The sequence below is a fragment of the Carlito syrichta genome, unplaced genomic scaffold, assembly GCF_000164805.1.
Source record: "Carlito syrichta isolate Samal-C Ts95f unplaced genomic scaffold, Tarsius_syrichta-2.0.1 Scaffold288153, whole genome shotgun sequence".
NCBI classification, from domain to species: Eukaryota; Metazoa; Chordata; class Mammalia; order Primates; family Tarsiidae; genus Carlito; species Carlito syrichta.
In genome coordinates this window covers 515,242-541,465 of record NW_007232249.1, presented here as the reverse complement: position 1 = coordinate 541,465, position 26,224 = coordinate 515,242, and the positions used below count along the sequence as shown (strand labels likewise).

General features: G+C 53.7%; 1 protein-coding gene across 2 annotated transcripts in view; it reads left to right on the top strand.

The window, feature by feature from the left end:
* The window catches only part of SEMA3F (semaphorin 3F), a 30,474-nt gene extending 5,296 nt beyond the window's left edge, over positions 1-25,178 (top strand). The window contains exons 2-18 of one of the 2 annotated variants that reach the window (XM_008053438.1): positions 9,690-9,850; positions 9,956-10,018; positions 10,126-10,245; positions 10,985-11,077; positions 12,631-12,724; positions 18,735-18,854; positions 19,078-19,217; positions 19,335-19,449; positions 19,617-19,686; positions 19,863-20,007; positions 20,985-21,207; positions 21,851-21,939; positions 22,070-22,111; positions 22,300-22,457; positions 22,687-22,754; positions 23,023-23,156; positions 23,813-25,178. In XM_008053438.1, coding sequence (XP_008051629.1) covers positions 9,690-9,850; positions 9,956-10,018; positions 10,126-10,245; positions 10,985-11,077; positions 12,631-12,724; positions 18,735-18,854; positions 19,078-19,217; positions 19,335-19,449; positions 19,617-19,686; positions 19,863-20,007; positions 20,985-21,207; positions 21,851-21,939; positions 22,070-22,111; positions 22,300-22,457; positions 22,687-22,754; positions 23,023-23,156; positions 23,813-24,223 — 2,246 coding nt within the window. In that variant the 3' untranslated portion in view covers positions 24,224-25,178. The remainder of the gene's footprint in view (positions 1-9,689; positions 9,851-9,955; positions 10,019-10,125; positions 10,246-10,984; positions 11,078-12,630; positions 12,725-18,734; positions 18,855-19,077; positions 19,218-19,334; positions 19,450-19,616; positions 19,687-19,862; positions 20,008-20,984; positions 21,208-21,850; positions 21,940-22,069; positions 22,112-22,299; positions 22,458-22,686; positions 22,755-23,022; positions 23,157-23,812) is intronic. The other variant, XM_008053439.1, reaches the window with a different exon arrangement.
* The last annotated feature ends 1,046 nt before the right edge of the window (positions 25,179-26,224 follow it).

Here is a 26,224-nt window from a genome sequence, read left to right as displayed (position 1 = left end):
CTTCCAGGTCCAGTGAGCTTTGGATGGGACCGCTGCTGGCTGGGCCTCCGCAGCACAGGCCTTGTCTCTGGTTCCCTGGCATGACGCCTGCTCCTCCCTCCCTGGCTTCAGCTTCCCTTGGCACTAAACGAGGAGCTGGTGCATGCTCAAGGAGTAAATCATGTTCCTTGGCAGCCCCCGCTGCTTCGTAATCATAAAGAATTTAAAGAGAAACCGCCAAGATAAAAATCTCACCCTGGCCCATAAAGGTATTTTGCACCCTGTGGTTTGGGAGGCCATGAGCCTCAGAGTGGGCTCTTGGCTGTGCACCTGTGTGTGTGCACCTCCGGCCTCTTGACCCCTCCAGAGGTGTTAATAGCTCAGAAGGTAGCTGTAGAGCTGTGGGCACCTGAACCCTGACTCCTGGGAGACCTCCAGCCCCTTAGGACAGAGTAGGGCACTTAAATTTGGTATAATGCAGAGGTGGTGGTGGTGGAGGTGGTGGTGGTTGAGCTGGCTGGTCCTGACAGCTAATGAACTCCAGTTCTACTCTTGTTAGCTATGTGACCTCAGACAAGTGGCTTAGCCTCTTTGAGCCCTGGTTCCTCCTGTGTAATGTGGGAATGGCAGTGGCCCTGAGGAGGCAGCATCCTGAGGGCTCAGACTGCCTTGCTTGCACCCTGGTGTGGGTAGACCTTGAGTAGTAAGCATCTTTCTGTGTTCACACTGCCTCATCTGGAAAATGGGGATTAGAATAGTAATGGCTTCATTGTGTTGTTGGGAGAATTAAACATGTAAATATTGTCACTGCACTGATGAAGTCTCTGTAACTAGGAGCTATGCTGATGGTAGCAGACAGGTAGGCTTATCTGGGAATGCCCTAAGGAGCCCTGCACTCCATCACCCCCTCCTCCCTTCCTTCAGAATTCTCAGGGAGATGGTGTTTGGAAGGGACTACTGAAGGACCCTGAACCCTGTAGAATGGGTAGAGTGAGGTCAGCAGGGGGAAAATTCCATTTCTATCATGGGCATCTGGGCAGGCTTCACGGAGGAGGCTGTATCTCAAACAGGGGAAGGAAAGATGTGAGGGAGGAAAGAGAGGAACAGAAGCAGGATACTTGCAGTACAGCATCTGGGAAAGAGGGTAGGATGCTAGATGGAGTCTTGCTTTTGGCACAGGGATGTAAAGTTAGACTTTGTGACTTTTAAGTTCTTATTTCTCATGGGCAGAGGTACTAAATATGTATTGCAAAAAATTCCAGTGATAGGGATGCATTTGGTGGGGAGTGATGCCTGGTTGGGGCAGTGGTCAGCTGCAGTGACTCTTCCTGTAAATACTGTTTAGCTCCTGTGGCTTGTGCTAAGGGTGGTCAGACCTGGGCTGTTCACTCAGGCATCTTGCTGGGCTGGGCAGAGAGCATGTTTGCCTGGCCTGGCCTGGCGCTATCCTGGGAATCTGAGCCCCGCCTCAAGGAGCACTGGGAGTTTTGGAGAAGCAGAAAGGATTCCTGCTGCATTTTTCTTAGAAATAGCAAGAGGGCCCTTGCCAGAGGCCTGGATGCCAGAAGGCTACAGTTTGAATCCAAGCCTAGCTCACGTGGGTGCCTGAGCTTGGCAGGCCTGCAGTCTACCCCCCTCTCTACACCCAAGCTGCTGAGCAGCCCAGGGAGAGGGTAGAGGCTTCCAGGGCTCCAGACCCTGACCATTGGTTCTGACCTAGCAAGGAATGGGGTCTGGGCAATGACTGCTAGCCTAGGACCCAGGGGACCAGCCTGAGGAGGCGGGGCTGAGGCTCGGGCTCGGCTAAGCTGACTTGTGGCAAGCACTGGCTATCCGGTACATATCTCTGTAGGGCAGGGACAAACCCAAAGCAACAGGCACCTCCAGAGATCAGAAAGCCCTTTGAGACCTGTAACCCTCAGCTCCAGCCCCCCCTTCTCCCACTCTTCTTCCTTCCTTCCTCCCCCTCCCCTCCCCCTTGCCTCTACTCCCCTCCATCACCACCCTTCCTTGGCTTCCTACCTGGACACGCTCTTTCCTCTGAGGTCTCTGCACCCAGCCAAGAGCCTTTTTTCTTCCCACTTGGGGCTCAGTGTTGATGCCCTAATATCCCTCCAGGGACAGAGTCCACTGCCTTGTATGTCTGCTGCTCAGCAAGTGTTGCCTCCTGTAAGTTGTATGCTACAATTGGCAGAGCAGCAACTAGAATTTGGGGGCCACAGGGTTGAATGTGTGGCACTCCAGGTGGCCTCTACTGGGCACTGCTCGTACTGTCATTTTGATCAACACTTTCCTGTCCCAGCACCAGGCCTGTGTGGAGTACTCATTGCCTCTCCTTGACTGGCTACCAGTTGAGTCCTGCCTGGGCTCCTGACCCCACTGCATCCTCCAAGGCTGACCCTGAGCATGCATCTGTCTGCTCTATGCCTTGGCTTCCCCATCAGAATGTTGGGAGAGGGCTAAGACTGTCTGGAACGTGCTGGGAATTTCTGGGTGGGTGATATGAAGGGACTGCAGTGACTGCAGGAGTCTGAGGTGGGCAGCAGAGATGTGGACTGGGCTTAGGGTAGAGGGAGGGTCTTGATACCCATCAGCTTGTCATCCCATCCTGGCTGTTGGTCTGTGTGATTTATCAGAGTAAATGAGCCATGGAGAGTTTGTTGTCTTTTGCTGTCACAGGGAGGAGGAGGTGGTGGAGGAAGGAGTGAGGGGTTTCCGGGCCAGGTCTGGAATGTGGGAGGAGGGGAGGGCTCCTAGGGCCTCTGAAATTGGAGGCTCTCACTGACCGGCCTTTTCACTCTCTTCACCCAAGAAATGGATCCGTGCAGCCCTCCCAGTCAGGACTAACCCCTCTTCCTACTCCCTTCACACTTCTTGGGGTACATGCCTATGTGATCTGCTTTCTGGTTACCTTGTCCTACCCCCTGCTCAAGGACAAGTCTCTTGACCACACTGTGTCCTTCCAAAATTGAGTCTGCCTGGCCGGTGAGTGCCCAAATGTGTTCTCACAGGCAACTACTTGTGCTTTTTAAGGTCCATGCGGGACCTTTTGGCCCAGGAACCATCATCCCAGACCTAGAACTATCAGATGCCATAGGGGTAGGGAGGGGTCAGTGGAGACCCCTCAGCTGAAGAGCCCCCCATCTGCTGGGATAGAAGGTCAAAAGTCACTGAACATCCTTGGGGGGACAAGGTGTGGAACTTCTGATTCCGGGCTGGCGTGTGTGCCATGGAGTGACTTTGCTGTTCCTTCCATTCTGGCTTTTCCTGGTTTAACGATGAGCCGTGCCCCTGGCCTGTCCTTTCCTGGGCGGAGCAGGTGGGCACTGGGGCGGAACGGGCGTGGGAACAGCATGCCTGGGCCTCCTGGCCCCAGCCCCCAGCCCTGAAATGGGAGGGACATGTACAGCAGAGCTTTAGCCTAGCTGAGCTCTTACCCCTGTGCTGTTTACTGAACAGCTGGGATGTTTACAGTAGCCCTTAAGAAGGGGCCTCTCGTTCCAGAGGGCTTCACATCTTGAGGGTCCCACTAGGGCTCTTCTGACCTCACCAACTCCCGGAACCCCTGGGATAGATGTGTCAGGGATGCAGAGATAGTAACTATCTCTACCCTCACCAGACCAGTGGCGCCTGCCCCTCCACCCTCTCCTCTGGGTTCCTCTCCTCTGGAGGAGCTGACATTTCCTAGGAAGTGGCAGCTCTAGATAGTGAAATACGGTAACTGGGTCCCCAGTTCAGACATTTAAATTAAATTCAGAGTGGTTATTGAATAAAAACACGAGGAGTCATTTACATGTTAATTATGTTGAATGGACTAGGAGGCCATAATTAGTTGCTAATTGGGTGAGAGTGGCTTTAATTGGTTTTGTTGGCACCGACCTGGCTCACCTACCTGGGGGAAGGGGGAGTGGGTATGGATGGCTCCTAGGGAGGCCTCTGGATCTCCAGTCTGGAAATTCTGTCTGGGATTAGAATGGGGGCAGATATTGAAGGATTTAGAGTCAGGGAAAACTGGAGCCTACCTCTAGGGAGGGGACAGCTGGGGTCTGACTTCTGGAGGTTCCTGTTCAGAACATCCATGGGGGAAAAGATACTGAAAGAGCTAGCCCCAAATCAGCAGTGACAGCATCCCTGCCCAGCTCCATGTGGGACCTGGGCCTGAACAAATGATAAGTGTCCAAGAGAGAGTCTGTGGGAATACAAGGCAGGTGTCACTCTGGTATACTCTTGCAAATGCTGGGCTCTGGGTTGGCCTGGTCAGGGGCTGAGGTCTTGGCATTGGGGTGAGAGTGGGTATGCTGAGCAGGGGGCGGGTGCATCAAAGGCATCTGGGTTTCCCTGCCCCCAGATCAGTCTGGCTGGGGCTCCCAGGGTTGCCGGGCTGTGGCCAGGGGCTGAGGGGCTGAGGCCTTCCGGCTGGCCGCTCATTAAAAGAGGATTAGGCTGAGAGCCAGGGGGCCAGCCCAGCCCTGAGGCCTTCCTCTGGGGCCCCTCACAGCTTTGGGGGAGTGATAAAGAGGTTGGGAGCCACCCCTTCCTACAGCCCACAAGGATGTCCAGTAGATACTGCCTAGGTCCTGCCACTCTTGTCACTGCCACTGCAACCATATCCTTGTCTACCTTGGTTTCCCCCTCAGATGGTCAGGAGGTCTGTCTTTCCAGTGGACAAAGCACTGACAAAGACCTAGGCCAGCACTCCCTGCTTTGCCCCAGTCCCATCTTTCTTCAGCTCAAGGATTAGGGTTGCCCTAGCCCACACAAGGTCAGAGGTCTGAGTAGGGTAAAGGGATCTGTCTATCACCCCCCAGTATCCAGCATTGCTGAGGGAGTTGACGCTGTCAGTCAAGGTCTGCTGCTTTGTGGGACTGTAACTATGGGGGCGGGGTGCCAACCTCTGCTCCAAGACCCCTTTTTTTGCAGCAGCCCCTGACTCACCACCAAAAGACCTGATGTCCTGGGCAGTGAGGGGTGGGGGCTGTCCACTTGGGGTCTGTGGGTAAGGGCTATGAACATGCCTCCTCAGTGCCTGTCCTCGATTACCACTTCCTTTAAAGTAAGGCATCATCAGTTCCTTCCCAGAGATGAGGAAACAGAGACCCCCAGTATTAAGTCCCCTATGCCCTGAGAATGTCCCTGCTTCTGGACCTTTGCCAGGCCATTCTGGGCTGGGACCCTGAGTATCCAATGGCCATGGAGCGTCCCAGAGGCTGGGAATGGCTGCGGAAATGAGGTGGCTGATGCCAGAAAAGGCTCTTCCTTCCTGATGACGGGAAAATCCTTCCCGGATATGGCCCCACCCAACTTGTGCCCAGCCTGGGTGAGTGAATGGGGGGCGGGGAGACCTTCCCAGGAAACATCACCTAGCCAAACCACTATCCCTCCCCACTCAAGGTCAAAGTTAATCTATGCTTGAGTCCTGATACCCACAGAACCCTTGATTGTGCCCCTCCTTCAATATTCATGGCAATGGGGGAGGGGTGTTGCTTCTATATCAGAGCTGGCCTGGGACAAGTGGGGTAGAGATGGGAACTGGCCTGAGGGCTTCACCGGGCTTGGTCCACATCACTCCTTCACCCACTGATACCACCTGGGGACCCCAGTTCCCTGTATCCCAAGTCCCTGCCCCTTAAGGAAGCAAGGGCCTAGTGAGACTTGGCCCCTGCCGACTGTCGTTTCAGAGTGGGTAGCCAGGGCTGCTTGACCACCCTCTGCTCTGATCCAGGATTCTTGGAGGAATGAAGGCCCCCGGATCCTTTGCTTTGTGGTAGGGTAAGGAAGGGGGAGCCAGACACCAGCATCATCTATTATCCTGTGACCTGGGGCGAGCACCACTCTCCCTGGGTCTCAGTCTTTCAGTCTGAAGCTGGGATGGGACCTGACATGGGGCCCTTTATTCCCATTTTTTCCTGCAATCTGGCATGAATGCCATTAACAGTCCAGCTGTGAGTTGATAAGACTGGAGCCCTGCCGGCTCGGTGGCTCAGCCTGTAATCCCGCGCCTTTGGGAGGCTGAGGTGAGTGGATTGCCTGAGCCCATGGGTTCAAGACCCGCCTGGGCAAGCGAGACCTCATCTCTACAATAAATCAAAAAATTAGCCAGGCATGGTAGCTACTAGGAAGGCTGAGGCGGAAGGATCACCGGAGCCCAGCAGGTCGAGGCTGCGGTGGCCGGGAGTGGCCACTGCACTCCAGTCTGGGTGACAGAGTGAGACTCCAACTCAAAAAAAAAAAAAAAAGACTGGAGCCCTATACCTAATTTGCTCTGGGACCTTGGAAAACTCCCACCCCTCTCAGTCTTGGTTTTCCTCTCCTATAGGCTAGGTTTGAATGAATGATTCAGGATTCAGCTCTGTTCCTGTGGGTTGGGGGTGGGGTACACTCACTGGAGTTGGGGAAGTCGGGGCTGAGTCAACAGGAAGTCCCTTCCTGCCCCATATCCCTCTCTGCTCCTCACTCCAGCATAAGGAAATGGGGTAGCTGGAATGGGACTGGTGGTTGGTGTCCTCCAAGACACAGTGACACCTGGAAGACTGCTTCCTCAGGGAAAGACCTGAAGAATGCTGTCTACTTCAGAGCAGGAGACCCATGCCAGGATCACTTTGAATGTCAGTACTAGGAGGGCCTGAGAGGTAGTCTAGGCTAGAAATGAGGTTCACAGAGCCAGAGTACCCTAACTGGGGTCATGAAACTCATGCTAGAAACTCAAGCCACAGCCAAGGATCCCTGACACCTCAGGGATCCTGGTCTTGCCCCTTTCCCACTCCACATGGCCACCTGGGGGCATCCCTCCTCCACCAGTTTCCACAGTAACTAAAGAAGCATCACGTCCTGTGACACCAGAGTCATTGACACCACATCCCACAGCTACTGGAAGGGGTCCTATGGAACCTGAGTCATGTGCCATCAATGGAGGGCGAGTCAATTTCCAGCCCTGGCTCTCTTGATAGGCAATTGCTACTCTCAGAACTGGTTTCCCCGGGCCTCCCTGTCCTTCAGCTGTGCACTTAGTGGGGGATTCCCATCCCACCATATACTCTGGTTTCCCTTCCCTGTGCTCTGGATGTTGTGAGCACAGGGCTTTGTATACGGTGAGTGCTTGATGACTGAGAGGCTCCCTCACCCCCATCTCTGCCCTGGGGAAGAGTATGGGGCAGGGGACACCGAGGACTGAGAGGCAGGATGGTCTGCCCCTCATCTAGGACTCAGTTTCCTCATCACCTGAGTATTCTCTACCCTGCTTTTCTCACAGAGAAAACTGGAGCCTGGGAGTGCTGGGACTTTGAGAATAGGTCGGGGGCTTGGCCTTGGATCCTGGGAGTCATGGTGATGTGGGGCAGGGGGGCCTGGATTATAGAGACCCAAGGTTGGGCAGGGGTGTGTGAGGATTATAACTGACTGGGTTCCTTAGGGCTAGATGTTTGAAGCTTCCCCACCCAGTGTCTGGGTCAGAAGATGCCCACTCGAGCCTCTGCCCCACCTCCATTGCCCCCAAAGTGCCCTTAGCTTAGTGGGATGTGTGAGGGCATGGCCTCGGTCATGCCCCCAGCTAGGGTATAAATAACCCCTGGCGGACTGTCCTTGCCTAGGGGTGCTCCTCTGGCAGCCCCACTTCCTCTCTGGCTACTTTCCAGCCCTGGGGGTGGGGCAGTGTTTACTTTCCTGTTGTCACTGTGGCTGAGTGGCCAGGCAGGGGACTCCGAGTAGCCCAACAACAGGTGCAGGACAGGTGCCCAGGCTGCCCTGCCCAGGACTTCAGAGGCGCCGCTGGACAGGCGGGTGAGGCCAGAGCCAGGCAGGGATCGGCCCTTTGATCCCTCGGCGTCCCTGCGTCCCACTGGTTAGCCAAGGTCATCACCTGTATTCCCTTGTCACTGCATAGTCAGGGCTAGTCAGGGCAAGGTCCTTCCTTACCCCCAGCCCCTCAGAGAAAGGTCCTGGTTCCAGACATGGGCTTTGGTTGACTGTTGGAACCCCTAGGCTCCCAGCCTGCCTCTACCCTACATGCCAATCTCATCACATCCTGGAGCTCCTGTCTGTAGCTGTTCTCAGGTAAAGCCCCCCAGCCCATTCCAGGGTGCCCAGCACACCAGTAAAGGTCAGGATAGGTCAGACTAGTCAGAGACTGATGCTATCCTGGGAATCTGAGCCCCGCCTCAAGGAGCCCTGCAAACTTTGGAGAAGCTCCTCAGTGAACTCAGTGAGGAGTGACCTTGACTGATGGGATGGGGCCACCTGCTTGTCTCACCTTCAGGTCGTGTCCAGGGCCTCAGATCCCAGCTGTTGTCTTCCAGGTGCCTTGGGACCTGGCGTAGGCCTCTTTCTCAATTCCTTCACCCGTGAAATGGGTTACTATCTGTGGGGAGGGAAGACAGAACATGTGTAATCCCCCTGGTGAACACCTCACCTATGGCAGGACATGTGTGATCATGTGTGCATACCTGCGCCCATGTGTATACATGTGTGTGCTCTTCTGTGTGCTGCTATCTCAAGCCCCCTGTGCATGTGAATATTCATCACCCTCATTACAATGTTCTCTCTCCTGCTGAACTAAAGATAGCTGTGGTGGGTGGAGCAGGGGCTTGCCAAGGGGACCCCTCAGCTCTCCCTCCCCCCAGAGGCAGGTTCTCAAGCTTCTCAGAGTCCTGTGCCTGTCACTGGCCTGTCATTGGCTGAGCTCCCTCCTGTCCTTCATCCCCAGGGAGGAGGACTTAACCTCCAGAATCCTGTGGGTAGGTGGGCCAAGGCTGCTGGACTCAGGCAGAAGAAAAAACAGAAAACCCAACTGGACCCTGCCCTCAGCCCTGGGGACTCTGTAGTACCAGGGAAGAGGCTTTTTCCTAGAAATGACTGTCCTGACTATTCACAGTGACCTGAGTTTCACCATTAGCAGTCTTATGGGGCCTGGGGGAAGCTGGGGTCTGTAGGGCAGCATGGTTCTAAGCAGGGCTTTCTGGTGTCCTGGTTAACCTGCCAGACCAAGTTGGGACATTGCTGTGCACCAGTTGTGCCCTCTGCCTGGTGGGCAGCTGGGGTGAGAATAGGGCACCTAGGTTCTATGCCAGTGTCTGCAGGCTGTCCCAGATATACCTAGCCCACCCCCATCTGCTCATTATCCCTTTTAGGTCCCTGGATGAAGCTGGCCCCACCCTGAGCAAAGACTCTTTGATGCTGTCACAAACCCTGCACCCACTGCGCTTTCTGATACCTAGACACTGAGACCTAGACACTGGCTGGGGCTGTCTCTGAATCAAGGGTTTAGCTTTGGGTGTGGCCCCTTCCCTGGCCTGCCTTCATGTCCTAGTTTCTCCTCCTAGCCTGTCAGGCTCTAGAGGGAGCTAAGTTGGGGGTTTAAGACCAATGTGTGGTGAGTGGATTGCCTGAGCCCGCGAGTTCGAGACCCGCCTGGCAAGACCTCATCTCTACAATAAATCAAAAGCTAGCTGGGTGTGGTAGCGCATGCCTGTAGTTCCAGCTACTTGGAAGGCTGAGGCGGAAGAATCGCCTGAGCCCAGTAGGTCGAGGCTGCGGTGGCCGGGAGTGGCCACTGCACTCCAGTCTGGGTGACAGAGTGAGACTCCAACTCAAAAAAAAAAAAGACTAATGTGTGGTAGGGGACCTGAGTGAAACCCAGGCATCTTTCCTCTGTCAAAGAAGGTATGACTGGATGGTCTCCTGAAGGCCCTAACTGGTGGCCTGCCTTCCACCCACAGAGCTTAAGGCCACAGGCACTGCCCACTTCTTCAACTTTCTGCTCAACACAACTGACTATCGAATCCTGCTAAAGGACGAAGACCATGACCGTATGTATGTGGGCAGCAAGGATTACGTGTTGTCCCTGGATCTGCACGACATCAACCGTGAGCCCCTCATTGTAAGGGCTGGCTCATATGTGGGGCCTGGAGGGTGAGGGGCATGGAACCCCAGGGCCCGGGGCACTGTCCAACAGGCTGCACCCTCTGACCCCCATCTCTGGCAGATCCACTGGGCGGCCTCCCCACAGCGCATTGAGGAGTGTGTTCTCTCAGGCAAGGATGGCAACGTGAGTGTAGTGGGGTCCACAGATGGCAAGGGGGGCAGGTGACCCCAGAGAGGGAGCAGGGCCGGGCAGGGATCTGGGCACATACACAACTTTCCCTCTGGCCCCAGGGCGAGTGTGGAAACTTCGTCCGCCTTATCCAGCCCTGGAACCGAACACACCTATATGTGTGCGGGACAGGTGCCTACAATCCCATGTGCACCTACGTGAACCGCGGTCGTCGTGCCCAGGTAAGCCCAGTCCAAGCTTGCCCTATGCTGCCCCCACTGGTGACTGCATTCGAGTCCTGATGGGAGGATGGGCTTGAGCCCAGCCCTGCCACTTCTGAGCCCTGTGACCTTGGGTGAGTGACTTTTTTCACCTCACTGAGCCTCAGTTTCTTCATTTGGAAATGGGGCTAACAGCTGCCTTTCTCACAGGTCGGTATGAGGAGGAGGCAGTGAGCTAATGCTCCCAAAGCTCCTAGCACTGTACCTGGCATATAGTAAGCACTTGCTCCATATGTGGCAACAGCTCTCTTGGCTTTGCCTGCGGACTGTGCCCCTGCAGACAAGCCAGAGGGCCTGGCAGGGGCCTCAGCATCGGGAGGCTGGACACCTGGGTCAGCTTCTGCCATATGGCCTGGGGGAGAGCTGCCTTCCTCTCCAGGTCCAGGAGGGTGGGGGGAGCTGCCCCTTCCCCAGCTCTGCCCCCTCCTGCCTGCTTCTGCCCTTTTCCATTTCCATGTGGGCATGTGTGTGAAGTGGTATGACTTTGTAAGGCATGTGTGAGAGTGACTGGATCTAAGGGGCACATATGTGTGCAGGCGTATGCTAAGCTTGTGTGTATGTACATGTGCATAGATGTGCTCTGAGGGCCCATGTGCCCACATGTGTTTCTGGCCCGTGTGGTATGAGAGGCTGGCAGCCCGAGCCCGCTCCCCCAGCCCCTACCACCCCCAGCTCTAACTCCTGTTCTTCATCTTCTCAGGCCACATCATGGACCCAGGCGCAGGTGGTCAGAGGCCGCGGCAGCAGAGCCACGGATGGTGCCCTCCGCCCGACACCCACAGCCCCACGCCAGGTGGGCCTCATCCCTCTAGGCCTTTACCAGACAGCACTGTCTCTGAGCTGAACTCACCCGGGGCCTTGTATCCCAGGCCAGCTTCCCCAAGGCCTCTACCACTGTGCCCCCACCCATGCCCACCCCTTCCCCTGCAGTGCCCTCAGGCTCAGAAGGCATTCCCAGCTGGAATCATGTCAGCCTCAGTGTGATCCCTGCAGGCAAGAAATCATGAAGCTACCAGGTGGGGAAGACAGGAGCCCTGGGGACAACCATGCCTCGGTCCTCTGCATGTGTGTAGACACACAAAAGCACACCAACAGGCACTTGGGCACCCAGAGTGGAAGCATGGCACATGTGTGCAGTTTGACATATTACTGCTGGGTGTCCATGCTCCCTGCCTCCCACGGGTCATCTGGTGGACAATGGCGTCTTGCACACTCACATACTTGGGGCTCTTTTCTCCTGGGGTGGTGTCTATCTACTATTCATGACCTGGGTCTGGGCTGGGAGAGGTGGGGCTGGGCAGGGGCGGGCAGGGGGGCAGGGGCTGCCGGTGAATGATAGAGTGTGTATGTGGTGGGGAATGCTGAACAGCAGGATCACTCAGATTCGGTGGTGTGTGTCTAGAGTGTGAGCAGGGGTTCCGTGTGCTGGCAGTGATGCGTGCCCAGCTGTGTGTGCAGCCCCTGTGTGTGCAGAAAGTCACGTGTGCAGAGTGTAACTGGAAGCAGGCCTGTGTGCCCCTTCCCATCCCCATCCTGCCCCCTGCTGCTACCTCCTCCTGCCTCTGTTCCTCTCTCCTCCCCGCTTTCCTTCCCTTTTCCCTGCCTTTCCCTTGTGGTCCATGAACTCATCCTGGTCCCAGTGCCTTCACCAGCCTTCCTCCCTAGCATCTTCCAGGCTGAGCTGGGAGGCATGGGGGGTTTTGTGAATTCCATGTGGTCTAGGCTAGACCCCTCAACTTCTGGGTCCCTGGGAAGAAATACAGAGCTTGGGGGCTCTGCTCAGGGACAGGAAAAGGCCATGGTCCAAGGGTTCATCCTGAGTACCACAGGTAGGGCACAAAGCCTGGGACATAGTAACCTTAGAACTCTCTGACCTGGTCAGATCTGATGGCAAAGGACATGACTTCAGGCCCTTACCCAGTGCCCCCTGCCTTGTCCAGGTCTGCAGCCCCTCCTTGGCCCAAGACAGGCAGCCACAACTGAAAGAGTTGTGCCAAATGGGGCCATGGCCAGGGTCTTCTTGAGCCAGTTGGCATGGAGGGGCTTCAACTCCTCCAAGCTTACCTTATGCCTGTCACATGGCCCCCAAGGTGGAGCCCTCCTAGACTGGATTCCCAGGTCTTACCTGAGACCTGAGATTAGGAAACACCTCCCCTGGAACCCACAGCATGGTCTTGCCCTGGGAGACCTGGCTGGGTGGGGTTCAAGCCTGAGGAGCTCTGGGGAATGCAGTGGTAGACTCAGGTATCCCTGTGGACTAGTTCTTGCTCTGGGAACCTGAAGACCCTTATTCACTTTGGCTGAAGAACTGCCCTGGATGGTGCTGAGCCCCCCTCTGCCCTGCAGGATTACATCTTCTACCTGGAGCCTGAACGACTCGAGTCAGGAAAGGGCAAGTGTCCGTACGACCCCAAGCTGGACACAGCCTCAGCCCTCATCAGTGAGTGACCCCTCTCCACTTTGGTTTTATAGTCTGAATGTGTGACCTCTGCCCCTGGAAGGGTGGGCGTGGCACCAACACTTATTTCAGGGCAAAGACAGTGACCAGGCTGTCTCTGAATCTCCCAATGGGGTCTCACCTGGTGGGGGTGGGGTGGTGTGCAGATCTGATCCCCGTGTGAGCTGAGGAGCAGAGACTAAATGGTATGAGTCCCTATCCCCTAGCCTCCAAATGGGGGGCTGAAGAGCCAGGTCCTACCCCGAAACTCACAGTGTGGTCCCTGTAATGCTCAGAAATCTCCTGACTTTAGGCTGCCCAGAAGAGAAGACAAACTGAGTGTGTATTGGGGCTGATATGAGGTGGTGTTCTCATGTTCTTGGTATATCTGGGAGGCTGCGAAAGACCCATAGGGAAGTACCGATGGAGATTTCTGGCCCCGTGACCAGCTGTGGGGAGCATGTTTCTGGTCTGGGCAGGTGTTTGCAAGAGTTAGGGGCTGTTCTTTGAAGAGGAGTTCTGTCTGGAGCAGCTGCTGTCCCCAACCCCAAGTTGAGCAAGCCTTCCACTGACCTGGGCCCATGCATGCTGCCTATTTTTTGACTGCTCAACCCAGTCTACCTCTCAGAGTTTCTGTTGGACACTGTGCCACCTGCAAGCCTGGGAAAGGCCCCGGAGCTAGGGGGCAGGTATTATTCTCCCACTCTTGGTGAACGAAAAGGTACCAGCCTAATGGCAGAGCCCAAACCAGAGAATCTGATGAGGGAAGACAGGGCCTGCCTAGGGGAAGTCTCAGAAGATGTGATGTGGTGGGCTAGAGCCAGGTAGACTGTTAAATGATCAGGAACTTTTTGAACCAGTTGTTAAACATAGCTATTATTAAAATTTAACCATATCAATCTCCAATTAATTTTTTTTTTTTTTTTGAGTTGGAGTCTCACTCTGTCGCCCAGACTGGAGTGCGGTGGCCACTCCCGGCCACTGCAGCCTCGACCTGCTGGGCTCCGGCGGTCCTTCCCACTTAGCCTTTCGAGTAGCTGGAACTACAGGCACATGCTACCATGCCCAGCTAGTTTTTTTTTTATTTATTGTAGAGATGAGGTCTCGCCAAGTTGCCCAGGCGGGTCTCAAACCTGTGGGCCTCAAACCTGCGGGCTCAGGCAATTCACTCACCACAGCCTCCCAAAACGTGGGATTACAGGCTGAGCCCCCGAGCCCGGCTTCCAGTTAAATAATAAAACAATGGTAACAGTAACATAAAATATTAGGAAATACTCAAAACTCATTTACAGGCATACCTCAGAGATATTGTGAGTTTGGTTCCAGACTACTGCAATGAAGTGACTAACACAATAAAGCAGGTCTAAAAAGTATACATGCCTTGATTTAAAATACTTTTTTTTTTTTGAGTTGGAGTCTCACTCTGTTGCCCAGACTGGAGTGCAGTGGCCGCTCCCGGCCACCGCAGCCTCAACCTGCTGGGCTCCGGTGATCCTTCCGCCTCAGCCTTCCATGTAGCTGGAACTACAGGTGCTCGCTACCACGCCTGGCTAATTTTTTTATTTATTGTAGAGATGAGGTCTCGCCTGCCCAGGCGGGTCTTGAACCCTCAGGCTCAGGCAATCTACTCACCTCAGCCTCCCAAAGGCACGGGATTACAGGCTGAGCCACTGAGCCCGGCTGAAATACTTTATTTCTAAAAAGTGCTAATGGTCATCTGAGCCTTCAGTAAGTTGTAATCTTTTTGCTGTGAGGCCCTTGTCTCCATGTTGACAACTGCTGACTGACCAGGGCAGTATCTGGTGAAGGCTGAGGTGGCTGTGGCAATCTTTTTTTTTTTTGAGTCAGAGTCTCACTCTGTCACTCAGGCTGCAGTGCAGTGGCACGCTCATGGCTACCACAGCCTCAACCTGCTGGGCTCAGGCAATCCTTCTGCTTCAGCCTTCCAAGTAGCTGGAACTATAGATGCACACCACCACACCCAGATAATGTTTTTATTTACTGTAGTGACAAGGTCTCGCCATGTTGCCCAGGCTGGTCTCAAACCTGTGGGCTCAGACAATCCTCTCACCTCCACCTCCCAAAGAACTGGGATTCTAGTTGTGAGTCACCACACCTGGCAGCAATAGTCTGAATGTGTGACCTCTGCCCCTGGAGAGACAGGGTCTCACTCCAACTCAATAAATCAACAATGAACTTTGCTCATGGATGGACTCTTCCTTTTGTGAAATATTTCTCTGTAGCATGCAATGTTGTTAGATGGCATTTTACCCACAACAACTTCTTTCAAAACTGGAGTCATCCTCTCAAATCCTATAACTGCTTTTTCCACTAAGTTTGTGTAATATTCTAAATTCTTTGTTGTCATTTCTACAATGTTCACAGCATCTCCACTGGGAGTAGATGCCATCTCAAGAAACCACTATCTTCAGACTGGGCAACATAGTGAGATCTCATCTCTACAAAAAATTTTAAAAATTAGCTGCTGGGTGTGGTGGCATGCACCTGTAGTCCCAGCTATGGGGGGAGACTGAAGTGGAGGAGGATCACCTGAGCCCAGGAGGTCGAAATTGTGGCAAGCCTGGATCGTGCCACGGCATTCCAGCTTGGCAATGGAGTGAGACCCTGTCTCAAAAAAAGAAAGAAAGAAACTACTTTATTTGCTCATCCATAAGAAGCAACTCCTCACGCATTCCAAGTTTTACAAGGAGTGGCAGCATTTCAGTCAATCTTTAGGTTCTAATTCTAGTTCTCTTGCTATTTCCACCACATGTGTAGTGACTTGAACCCTTGAAAGTCATCCATGAGGGTTAGAATTAATGTCTTCTGACTCCTATTAATGTTGTTATTTTTACGTCCTCCCATGAATCAAATTATGAATGTTCTTTTTTTGGGGAGAGGAGGATCTCACTCTGTTGCCCAGGTTGGAGTGCAGGGGCACAGTCATGGTTCGCTGCAGCCTTGACCTTCTGGTTGTGATCCTCCTGTCTCACCTTCCTGAGTGGCTGGGATTACAGGTGCATGCCACCTCCCCTGGATAATTTTTTTTTTTGGTAGAGATGAGGTCTCACTATGTTGCCCAGGCTGGTCTCAAACTTCTGGGCTCAAGCAATCCTCCTACCTCAGCCTCCCAAAGTGCTGGGACTACAGGCATGAGCTGCCACACCTAGTCTCATGAATGTTCTTAATGGCATCTAGAATTGAAATTTCTTCCAGAAGGTTTCCAATTTACTTTGCCCAAACCTATCAGCTATAGCCTTATGGAATGTATTTTATAAATAATAAAACTTGAAAGTTGAAATTACTCCTTGATCTATGAGCTGCAGAATAGATGCTGTGTTAGCAGGCATGAAAACAACATCTGTCTCCTTATATATTTCCATCAGAGCTCTTGGATGACTGGGTGCATTGTTAATGAGCAGTAATACCTTAAAAGAAATCTTTTTTTTTTTTTTCTAAGCAGTAGGTCTCAACAGTGGGCTCAAAATATTCAATAGACCATGCTGTAATCAGATATGCTGTCATTCAGGCTTTATTTTTCCATTTGTAGAGCATAGGCAGAGTAGATTTAGTGTAATTCTTAAGGGTCCTAAGATTTTCAGAATGGTATTTGAACAGTGGCTTCAACTTAAAGCCGCTAGTTGCATTAGCCCCTAAGAGAGTCAGCCTGTCCTTTGAAGCTTTGAAGCCAGGCCTTGATTTCTCTCTAGCTAGGAAAGTCCTAGATGGCATCTTATCCTAATAGAAGGCTGTTTTACCTACATTGAAAATCTGTCATTCTGTGTAGGTACCTTCATCAATGATCTTAGCTAGATCTTCTGGATAACTTGCTGCGGCTTCTCCATCAGCACTTGCTGCTTCACCTTTCATTTTTATGTTCTGTACATGGCTTCTTTCTTTAAACCTTGCAAACCTACTTCTGCTAGCTTCCAATTTTTCTTCTGCAGCTTCCTCACCTCTCTCAGTCTTCACAGAATTGAAGCGAGTTAGGGTCTTACTCTGGATTAGGCTTTGGCTTAAGAGAATGTTGTAGCTGGTTTTTTTTTTGAGTTGGAGTCTCACTCTGTCACCCAGACTGGAGTGCAGGGGCCGCTCCTGGACACCGCAGACTTGACCTGCTGGGCTCCGATGATCCTTCCGCCTCAGCCTCCCAAGTAGCTGGAACTACAGGCGCTACCACGCCCGGCTAATTTTTTGATTTATTGTAGAGATGAGGTCTCGCCAAGTTACCCAGGCGGGTCTCAAACCCGCGGGCTCAGGCAATTCATTCACCTCAGCCTCCCAAAGCGCGGGATTACAGGCTGAGCCACTAAGCCCGACTTGTAGCTGGTTTAATCTTCTATCCAGACCACTAAAACCTTCTCTGTATGACTGGTAGGGCTGTTTTGCTTTCTTTTTTTTTTTTTTTTGAGTTGGAGTCTCACTCTGTCGCCCAGACTGGAGTGCAGTGGCCGCTCCCGGCCACCGCAGCCTCGACCTGCTGGGCTCCGGCGATCCTTCCGCCTCAGCCTTCCGAGTAGCCGGAATTACAGGCATGCGCCACCACGCCCGGCTGATTTTTTGATTTATTGTAGAGACGAGGTCTTGCCGCCCAGGCGGGTCTCGAACCCGCGGGCTCAGGCAATTCACTCACCTCAGCCTCCCAAAGGCGCGGGATTACAGGCTGAGCCACCGAGCCCGGCTTGTTTTGCTTTCTTATCACTTGTGTGTTCACTGGAGTAGCACTTTTAATTTTCTCCAAGAATTATTCCTTTGCATTCACAAACTGGTGTACGAGTCCAAGCTTTTGGCTTATTTCAGCTTCCAACATGCTTTTCTCACTAAGTTTAATCATTTCTGGCTTTCAATTTAAAGCGAGAGACATATGATTCTTCTTTTCACTTAAACACTTAGAGGCCAATGTGGGACTATTAATGGGCCTTGTTTCAATATGATTGTTTCTCAGGAAATAGTATGTTCTGAGGAGAGGGAGAGAGACAGGGGACCAACCAGTCAGTGAAGCAGGCAGAACACACACAGCATTTTTCAGTTAAGTTCACTATCTCATGTGGACTCCATTCTTAGTGCCCCAGAACTATTTCAATAGTAACATCAAAGATCACTGATCTCAGATTGCCATAAAAAATATAATAATAACTGAGCATGGTGGTTCATGCCTGTAATCCCAGCACTTTGGGAGGCTGAGGTGAGAGGATTGCCTGAGCCCAGGGGTTCGAGACCAGCCTGGGCAACTTGGCGAGCCCTCATCTCTACAATAAATCAAAAAATTAGCCAGGCGTGGTAGTACGCGCCTATAGTTCTGGCTACTTGGAAGGCTGAGGTGGAAGGATCACCTGAGTCCAGCAAGTTGAAGCTGCGGTGGCCATGAGTGTGCCACTGCAGTCTAGCCTAGGCAACAGAGTGAGACTCCGACTTGAAAAAAATAAAAAATATATAATAATAAAGTTTGAAATATTGCAAGAATTACCAACATGTGACACAGAGACATGAAGTGAGCACATGCTGTTGAAAAAATGGCACAATAGACTTGCTCAACACTGGGTTGCCATAATCTGACATTTTGTAAAAAATAGTATCTGTAATGTACATTAAGCAAAGTGCAATAAACAAAGGTATGCCTGTACTTCCTAATTATTTTACTGCATTGATTGTTATCTATGTTCTTGAGGTTATTTACATCTACTGTATCTGTGGGGTAGAAATACTATATACACTGGTATTGGCAGCTGCTCCCAACTCTGCTTTCGGTGACTTCAGGTTGGTACCTTGAAATCAGCCATGATTGTGAGCATTTACACCACAGAAACTGGCTATTGCTGCTAATCAGAGCTGATTGCTACTAATCTCAACTCTCTCAGAGTCAGTTGTAAACATTTACCAGTACCCTAATGGACATATGATCATGCCCTGGGGAGCCTGAGGCAGGAGACAGGACCCTGTCCAGAGGTCCTTCGAGCTGTGCCCTGGCCTAGCAAAGGGCAGTCCCCCAACTGACCCACTGTCCCACCCACAGATGAGGAGCTTTATGCAGGTGTGTACATCGATTTTATGGGCACAGATGCAGCCATCTTCCGCACACTTGGAAAGCAGACGGCCATGCGCACAGATCAGTACAACTCCCGATGGCTCAATGGTGAGTACAGCCGAGAGACCTTTGGTGGGCGGTGTGTCTGAGTTATGGCAAGATCATAAAGAAGCACATATGGGGTAGTTTTCAGGCTGTGACTAACTGAGGCAGGGTAATGTCTTATCTGGAGAAGAGTTGGGATGTTCTTGTACCTGGCCGAGGATTCTGTTCAGGAAAGGGGGCACCACCAGAGTAGGGGCTCACCCAGCTGACCCCTGCCCACCTGCAGACCCTTCGTTCATCCATGCCGAGCTCATTCCTGACAGTGCAGAGCGCAATGATGACAAGCTGTACTTCTTCTTCCGCGAGCGGTCGGCAGAGGCGCCACAGAGCCCCGCTGTGTACGCCCGCATCGGGCGCATCTGCTTGGTATGCATTTGCTAGCCCTCTCTGCCAGGCCTGACTCTGTCAGCCCTTCTCCAGCTCTAGCTAGGTTTTGGGGGATGAGTGAGTTGTTCTAACCTGGCCTCTTGCCCCCATCTCCAGAATGATGATGGTGGTCATTGCTGCCTGGTCAACAAGTGGAGCACATTCCTGAAGGCACGGCTTGTCTGCTCCGTGCCAGGCGAGGATGGCATTGAGACTCACTTTGACGAGCTCCGTGAGTGCCCAGCAGACAGGCAGGGTGCTACGGCTAAGATGGAAAGAATGGAGACTGGGTGGATGGTCAGGGTGCCTGTGGTGGGCTCCTTCCTCTGGGCAGGATAGAGAGGGCCCTGGGGTTCCTGTCTAAGGCACCCTCCCAGTACCTTCTCCCTCTGTCCCCAGAGGATGTGTTTGTCCAGCAGACCCAGGATGTGAGGAACCCTGTCATTTATGCTGTCTTTACCTCCTCAGGGTGAGGCTGGGGTTAGGGCCAGCAGTGGCAAGGTGTGGCTGGATTGGGGGGGTGGTTTATAACTTGTGGAGGACCCCAGCCTGGTGGCAAGCGGTGGGATGGGGTGGGGACAGGTTGGGGGGGGACCCTGGGTCAAGGTCAGCCCTGCCCATAGCAGCAGCATACCCTGTACACAGCTCCGTGTTCCGAGGCTCTGCCGTGTGTGTCTACTCCATGGCTGACATTCGCATGGTCTTCAATGGGCCCTTTGCCCACAAGGAGGGCCCCAACTACCAGTGGATGCCCTTCTCAGGGAAGATGCCCTACCCACGGCCTGGCACGGTAAGGACTCCACTCACTCAGCCTTTTCCCTTCCCCTCCGAAGAGGCCTGCTCTGGGTCAGCCCCTTTGCAGACATAGCCCCCAGCCAGTCAGGAGGGTGGTACATAGCACACATAAACCCACCATTCACGTGGGGGAACCCAGCCAGGATCCTGAGGCAAAGGTGGTGGACTGGGTCTGGAGGGCCCATGGAGGACCCTCTGAGGGGCTGCTTGGAAGCTGGAGGTTGGAGGCAAGAGTCTTCCAGGCAAAAGCTGGAGGCAGGCTGGAGATGAGCTCAGTGTCGAACAGTAGCCAAGGAGATGGGGTGTGGGCAGGCTAGGCCTGTAGGGTCTCTGTGGCAATGAGGATCATTTCATTTTATTTTGGTGTGACATGGGCCACTGTAGGGGTCTAAACAGTGTGAACTAATGCAGTACTGGCTCTATGTGGTCAGCACTGGAATGGGGAAGCTAGTCTCAACAGAGGTCAGGGAAGGCCTTCCCCCAGAGGTAGCTTGGAGTTGAGAGAATGGGCCAGAGTAAGCTGGCTGCAGGGTGGGGAGCAGGCTGAGCCCCAAGCAGAGAGAACAGCCTCAGAGAGAATGCCTGGTGTGTGACAGCGACTTCAGGCCTATAGTCCTGCTGTGCAGGAGAGAGACTAGTGAGACTAAACTAGTGAGCTTGAGAGGAAGGGAACAACAGGGTGGGGATGAGGACATGGAAAGGGAGTGTCCAGCTCTGTGAAATGCTGCCACAATGTTATGATGGCACATGAGGCCAGGGAAGTGATCATGGGATTTGACCATATGATGTTTTGGGACTGTGGCCAGAGCAGGACCTGTGGAGAGGTTGGGCAGAAACCTGGAGAAGGGGTTTTGAGGAGAGGAGCAGGTAGGGGTGGTGGGGACAGACAGTACAGAGGCCTCTCCTGAATTTCATGAGTCCAGCATGCACTGCCCAGGCAGCCTGGCACTGACACTAATCACCTGCCTGCAGTGCCCTGGCGGAACCTTCACACCATCCATGAAGTCTACCAAGGACTATCCTGACGAAGTGATCAATTTCATGCGTAGCCACCCACTCATGTACCAGGCCGTGTACCCTCTACAGCGGCGGCCCCTAGTGGTCCGCACAGGTGCTCCCTACCGTCTGACTACTGTCGCTGTGGACCAGGTGGATGCAGCTGACGGGCGCTATGAGGTGCTTTTCCTGGGCACAGGTACCCACTGCTGCTCCTGGTCCCTCCCACGCTGGGCCCACTGGGTGGGTGGTACACATCCGTGGGGCTGGGACCCACCCTGCTAGGGGTTGCTGCAGGCTCATCAAGGTCAACTATCATCCTCATCCTTTGGACCCTTCTCCCTATGGCTGGGATAACTGGGGCTGGGGATGGGAAAACCCCATTCCCTTCCCCACCCCCATCCCCAGAGGTTCAGGAGAGCAAGGACACTGGGCATCTGGGGATTCATGTATGACAGGAAAGGGTTAGAGACAGATGGTAGACATCTCCAGGATATGTGGTTCCAAATACTGACCCACATGTTCATGTGTGCACACACATGCCAAAGCATACCCACTATGGTTCCAGCAGCCCTCAGCAGAGGGGAATGTCCCAGCGTCCTGTTCTTAACAGGGCCCGATATGAAGGTTGAGGGGGCTGACCCTGGGCATGACCCCTGTCTCCTGGGCCAGTACCCTCTGCCCTCTTCCTTTCATCCTGGGGAAATTCTCATTCAACCTTGGCACAGAGCTCCTGCTCAATGCTCTAGGGGGACTTGGGCCCTGGTGGGTGAAGGGGCTGAGGCTGATGCCCCTTCCCCAGCATCCCCAGCCCCACTGAGGCCCTGCTCGGCCCGTTCCAGACCGCGGGACAGTGCAGAAGGTCATTGTGTTACCCAAGGATGACCAGGAAATGGAAGAGCTCATGTTGGAGGAGGTGGAGGTCTTCAAGGTAGGTGTGACACCATCCAGTTCTGTTCTATCCATTTTGACCCTCCCCAGTCCCAGCCCCTGACCTTAGACCCCTAGGTTAGGGCAGGGAGGGGCCCTGGAATCCCAAGCTGCTCCTTTTCTTCTTCTAGGACCCAGCACCTGTCAAGACCATGACCATCTCTTCCAAGAGGGTAAGTCTTTGGCAAGGTGGGCAAGGCATGGGGATGGAGTCTGCATCCCCTTGAGACCATGCCCTTGGCACAGTGATAGGGAAACAGACAAGGAACAGGGATGAGAGGAACTCAACCCAACTGACTACTGATGGGGGCTGGTTATGAGAAGGGAACTGACCAGTCCCTGCCCCCGGCCCTATCCCTAGCAACAACTCTACGTAGCCTCAGCCGTGGGTGTCACACACCTGAGCCTGCACCGCTGCCAGGCATACGGGGCTGCCTGTGCTGACTGCTGCCTCGCCCGGGACCCCTACTGTGCCTGGGATGGGCAGGCCTGCTCCCGCTACACAGCGTCCTCCAAGAGGTGTGGACCCCCAGACCCTTGGGATTTTAGCCACCAGACCCCTGGGATTTTAGCCACCAGAACCCCCTGTCCTGGGGGTTTGAAGGTGGATGTGTTATTGCCTTGGGAGAGTCTATGGGTGAGATATCCTGCCCTGGGGACACAGGGTCCCCTGGAGTCATGGGGTTCCAGGGACCTGGGGGGCGGCGAGGTTCCTGGGAGCATTCCTTCAGGAGTTATCCTCATCCAGGCGGAGCCGCCGGCAGGATGTCCGGCATGGAAACCCCATCAGGCAGTGCCGTGGGTTCAACTCCAATGGTGAGTATGTTGGGCCCACCACTGAATGCTCCTCACACTGCAGAGCCCCATACAGCCCATATAGCGCCCCACAGGGCCCCCACTGTAAGGATGCTCAGATGGCTGGTGGGAGTGATGGGCTGGGGATTTTAGAGATGGGATATCCCTGGTCACCCCCTCAAGGAATGGATGCCCTGCCTTTATGGGTAGTCCCCCTCCATGTCTGCTGGAACCAGCCAGCAGGCAACCCAGAGGCAATGCTGCTTTCACAGCCCCTCTTGCTCTATAGCCAACAAGAATGCCGTGGAGTCTGTGCAGTACGGTGTGGCAGGTAGCGCGGCCTTCCTTGAATGCCAGCCCCGCTCACCCCAGGCCACTGTTAAGTGGCTGTTCCAGCGAGATACCGGGGACCGGCGCCGAGAGGTAAGTTCCTGTGTCCCACAGCATATGTCCTGCAGCATAGATATGGGAGTCCCTTGTACAGTGGGTAAAGTGTAGTACACGAGCCAATCTGGGGCAGCCTGCATTCGGTGAAACCCCTTGCAAACCCTCTCCCCTACATGCAAATCTTCTGGGTAAAACGAATTATGTGGAAATTCCATGTGACAAGCCTCATTATACAGAATCCATTTATAGGTAGCCTCTTTACATGAAAATTCCATATGCATACCCTGCTGGGGTATACCTCCTTGTACAGAAACATCATGTGGGGGAGCTCCAATATATGAAAATTCTATGGGGCCCTCATTTTATGGAAATGCCCTACAGGTGTCCCTCTTTACACGGAAATTCTATGGGTACCCTAATTGGATATTCTCATTAAATGGAAATTCTGTGTGTGTGCTCCAAAATTTACTTTGTACAGAAACTCCCTGTGAGCATCTCTCCTGAAATGAAAATATGCATAGGTCCCTTATTCAGAGATCTCATTACATGGAAACCTCACGTGGGTTTTTCTTGATACATGGAAATGCCACATGGGTGTCTCTACATGGACTGCTACAAAGTTGGTCTAACCTGGGAGGCTAGGGTGGCAGGGTAGTCACATGGCCTCTAAGCCCCCACTCCTGCCCCTGCAGATTCGTGCAGAAGACCGCTTCCTGCGCACAGAGCAAGGCTTGTTGCTTCGTGCTCTGCAGCTCAGTGATCGTGGCCTCTATTCCTGTACGGCCACTGAGAACAACTTCAAGCATGTCGTCACACGGGTGCAGCTACATGTACTGGGCCGGGATGCCGTCCATGCTGCCCTCTTCCCACCTCTGGCTGTGAGCGCCCCGCCACCCCCAGGTGCAGGCCCCCCCACACCTCCTTACCAGGAGCTGGCCCAGCTGCTGGCTCAGCCCGAAGTGGGCCTCATCCACCAGTACTGCCAGGGTTACTGGCGTCATATGCCCCCAAGCCCCAGGGAAGCTCCAGGGGCGCCCAGGTCTCCTGAGCTCCAGGACCAGAAAAAGCCCCGGAACCGCCGGCACCACCCTCCGGACACATGAGGCCAGCTGCCTGAGCGCTGCAGTGGGCCAGCCTCGCCCTTGTTCCTTTTAATATAAAAGATATATATATATATATATAAATATCTATATTCTATATTCTACACCCTGCCCCTGCAAAGACAGTATTTATTTGTGGGTTGAATATAGCCTGCCTCAGTGGCAAGCGTCATCCAAAACTTAGATCCATGCTGGTCAGAGATGGCAGAAAACAGAGCCCACCTAACCAGGCCCAACCAGTTGGCAGGGCCAGACCAGGACCACACAGTCCCCAGATTCAGCTGGAAGTCTACTTGCTCAACAGCCACCACCAAGATCTGCAGGACACAGGGAGGGAGCAAGCCCTACTTGGAAGGGCATGGACTGTACACCTTTGTTGATGTATGCTGTCAGCTCCCCGTGCTGTGGTACAGACATAGATGCGATGACCGCTTTAGAGACTGGGGTGGGGCTGAGATGCACTCAGAGAAGAGAAGAAGGGGCCATCATGGGATGCTAGCCTCTGCCTGGGATGGGAGCTCTCAGTCAAGGCCAGCCCCTTCCCAGGTATTTATTCTCTATTTATTGGGGACAGGAGAAACAGTCCTGCCTGGATGGGGCAGCCCCTTCAGCCCCTTCTCCTCTCCCTGCCTGGCCAGGGCAGGGCTGACCCCCTCTATCTCCTTAGCTTTTCCTGTGCCACCTTGAATCGGAGGCTTGGGAGCATAGGAATGGGGCCAGTCACAGGCGGGGCTGAGGAGAGGCTCCCATCCATGAGGGAGAAGGGGCCATGGTGGAAGCCTGGGGCCTGCAGGGGCTCCCCAGGGCTCCCTTATGCCCACCGCTTCAGGGATGGGTGTAAATAGCTCTGGGGGGGCAATTGGGTAGATGGGTGGGGGCTCCTGGTGGCCCTCTGCTGCCCAGGCCACAGCCACCCTTGGATTCCACCTTGCTAATAAACACTGGCTCTGGGACTAGACTTTGTCTTTTCTCCTTGGTGGGGGCATTTAAAGCCATTTCTTTGTGGGGACTGGGAGTGGATTTGCCCCACTTTAAACAAACCCAACGTGTAGAAACCACATTTGGTTTGATAAACTTGGGCTCCTGCTCTACCCCAAAATGGTGGGTGACATAAAGGGCTGCAGAGACCACCCCCCAAGGGCCTACTCACAATGTGGGGCAGAAGAGAATGAATGAAGCCTGAAGGTTGGAGGTGGGACAAGTGGAACAGTCTTGCTTCTGGACAGATCCCCCCCTTCCTCAGCAGGATGGATGTCAAAGCTGCCAGTCTATGGTAGGAGCCAGTATCTACTCAACTATCCTTAGAGACAGGCTTCAGTACTCAGTGTGGGGCCCTGGGTGCCCCCTCTTGGTCTCCTGGGTCTGAAACAGAGTTGAGAACTAAAAGGCAGCCAGGTTTCAGGGAGGCAATCCAGCCAGGAGGCTCAAGGGCACTGGAGGGGGCTTTGAGAGCCCAAGGTTTGGGTTTTCTGATGGTGGTTGAGAGTGGGAAATCTCTAGAGCCCGGGAGATCAACACCGTGGGCTCGACTCGAACTGTTTCTGCCCAGCAGTGTGCCCTGCATTGGCACAGAGCACCAGACCCCTAAGTTGTGGCAGGCAGGCCCTAGTGGTGCCCTTACTCAGGCCCCAGAGCACCCCAAGGGAACAGAGCAAGAACAGGGTAGGTGAGCCCCATCCTCCATGCCCCAGGGAACACCAGACCTGCTCTGCGACTCAGTTTCTCCATCTGATAACGGGCCTGCAAAACATTTTCTGGGCCAGGCTCGGTGGCTGAACCTGTAATCCCAGCACTTTGGGAGGCTGAGGCAAGCGGATTGCCTGAGCCCACGGGTTTAAGACCAGCCCGGACAACTTGGTGAGAACTTGTCTCTACAATAAATAAAAAATTAGCCGGACATGGTAGCGCGGGCCTGTAGTTAGGCTGAGGTGGAAGGATTGCTGAAGCCTAGCTGGTTGACGCTGGAGTGGCCTGCGAGCATGCGACTGCACTCCAACCTGGGCA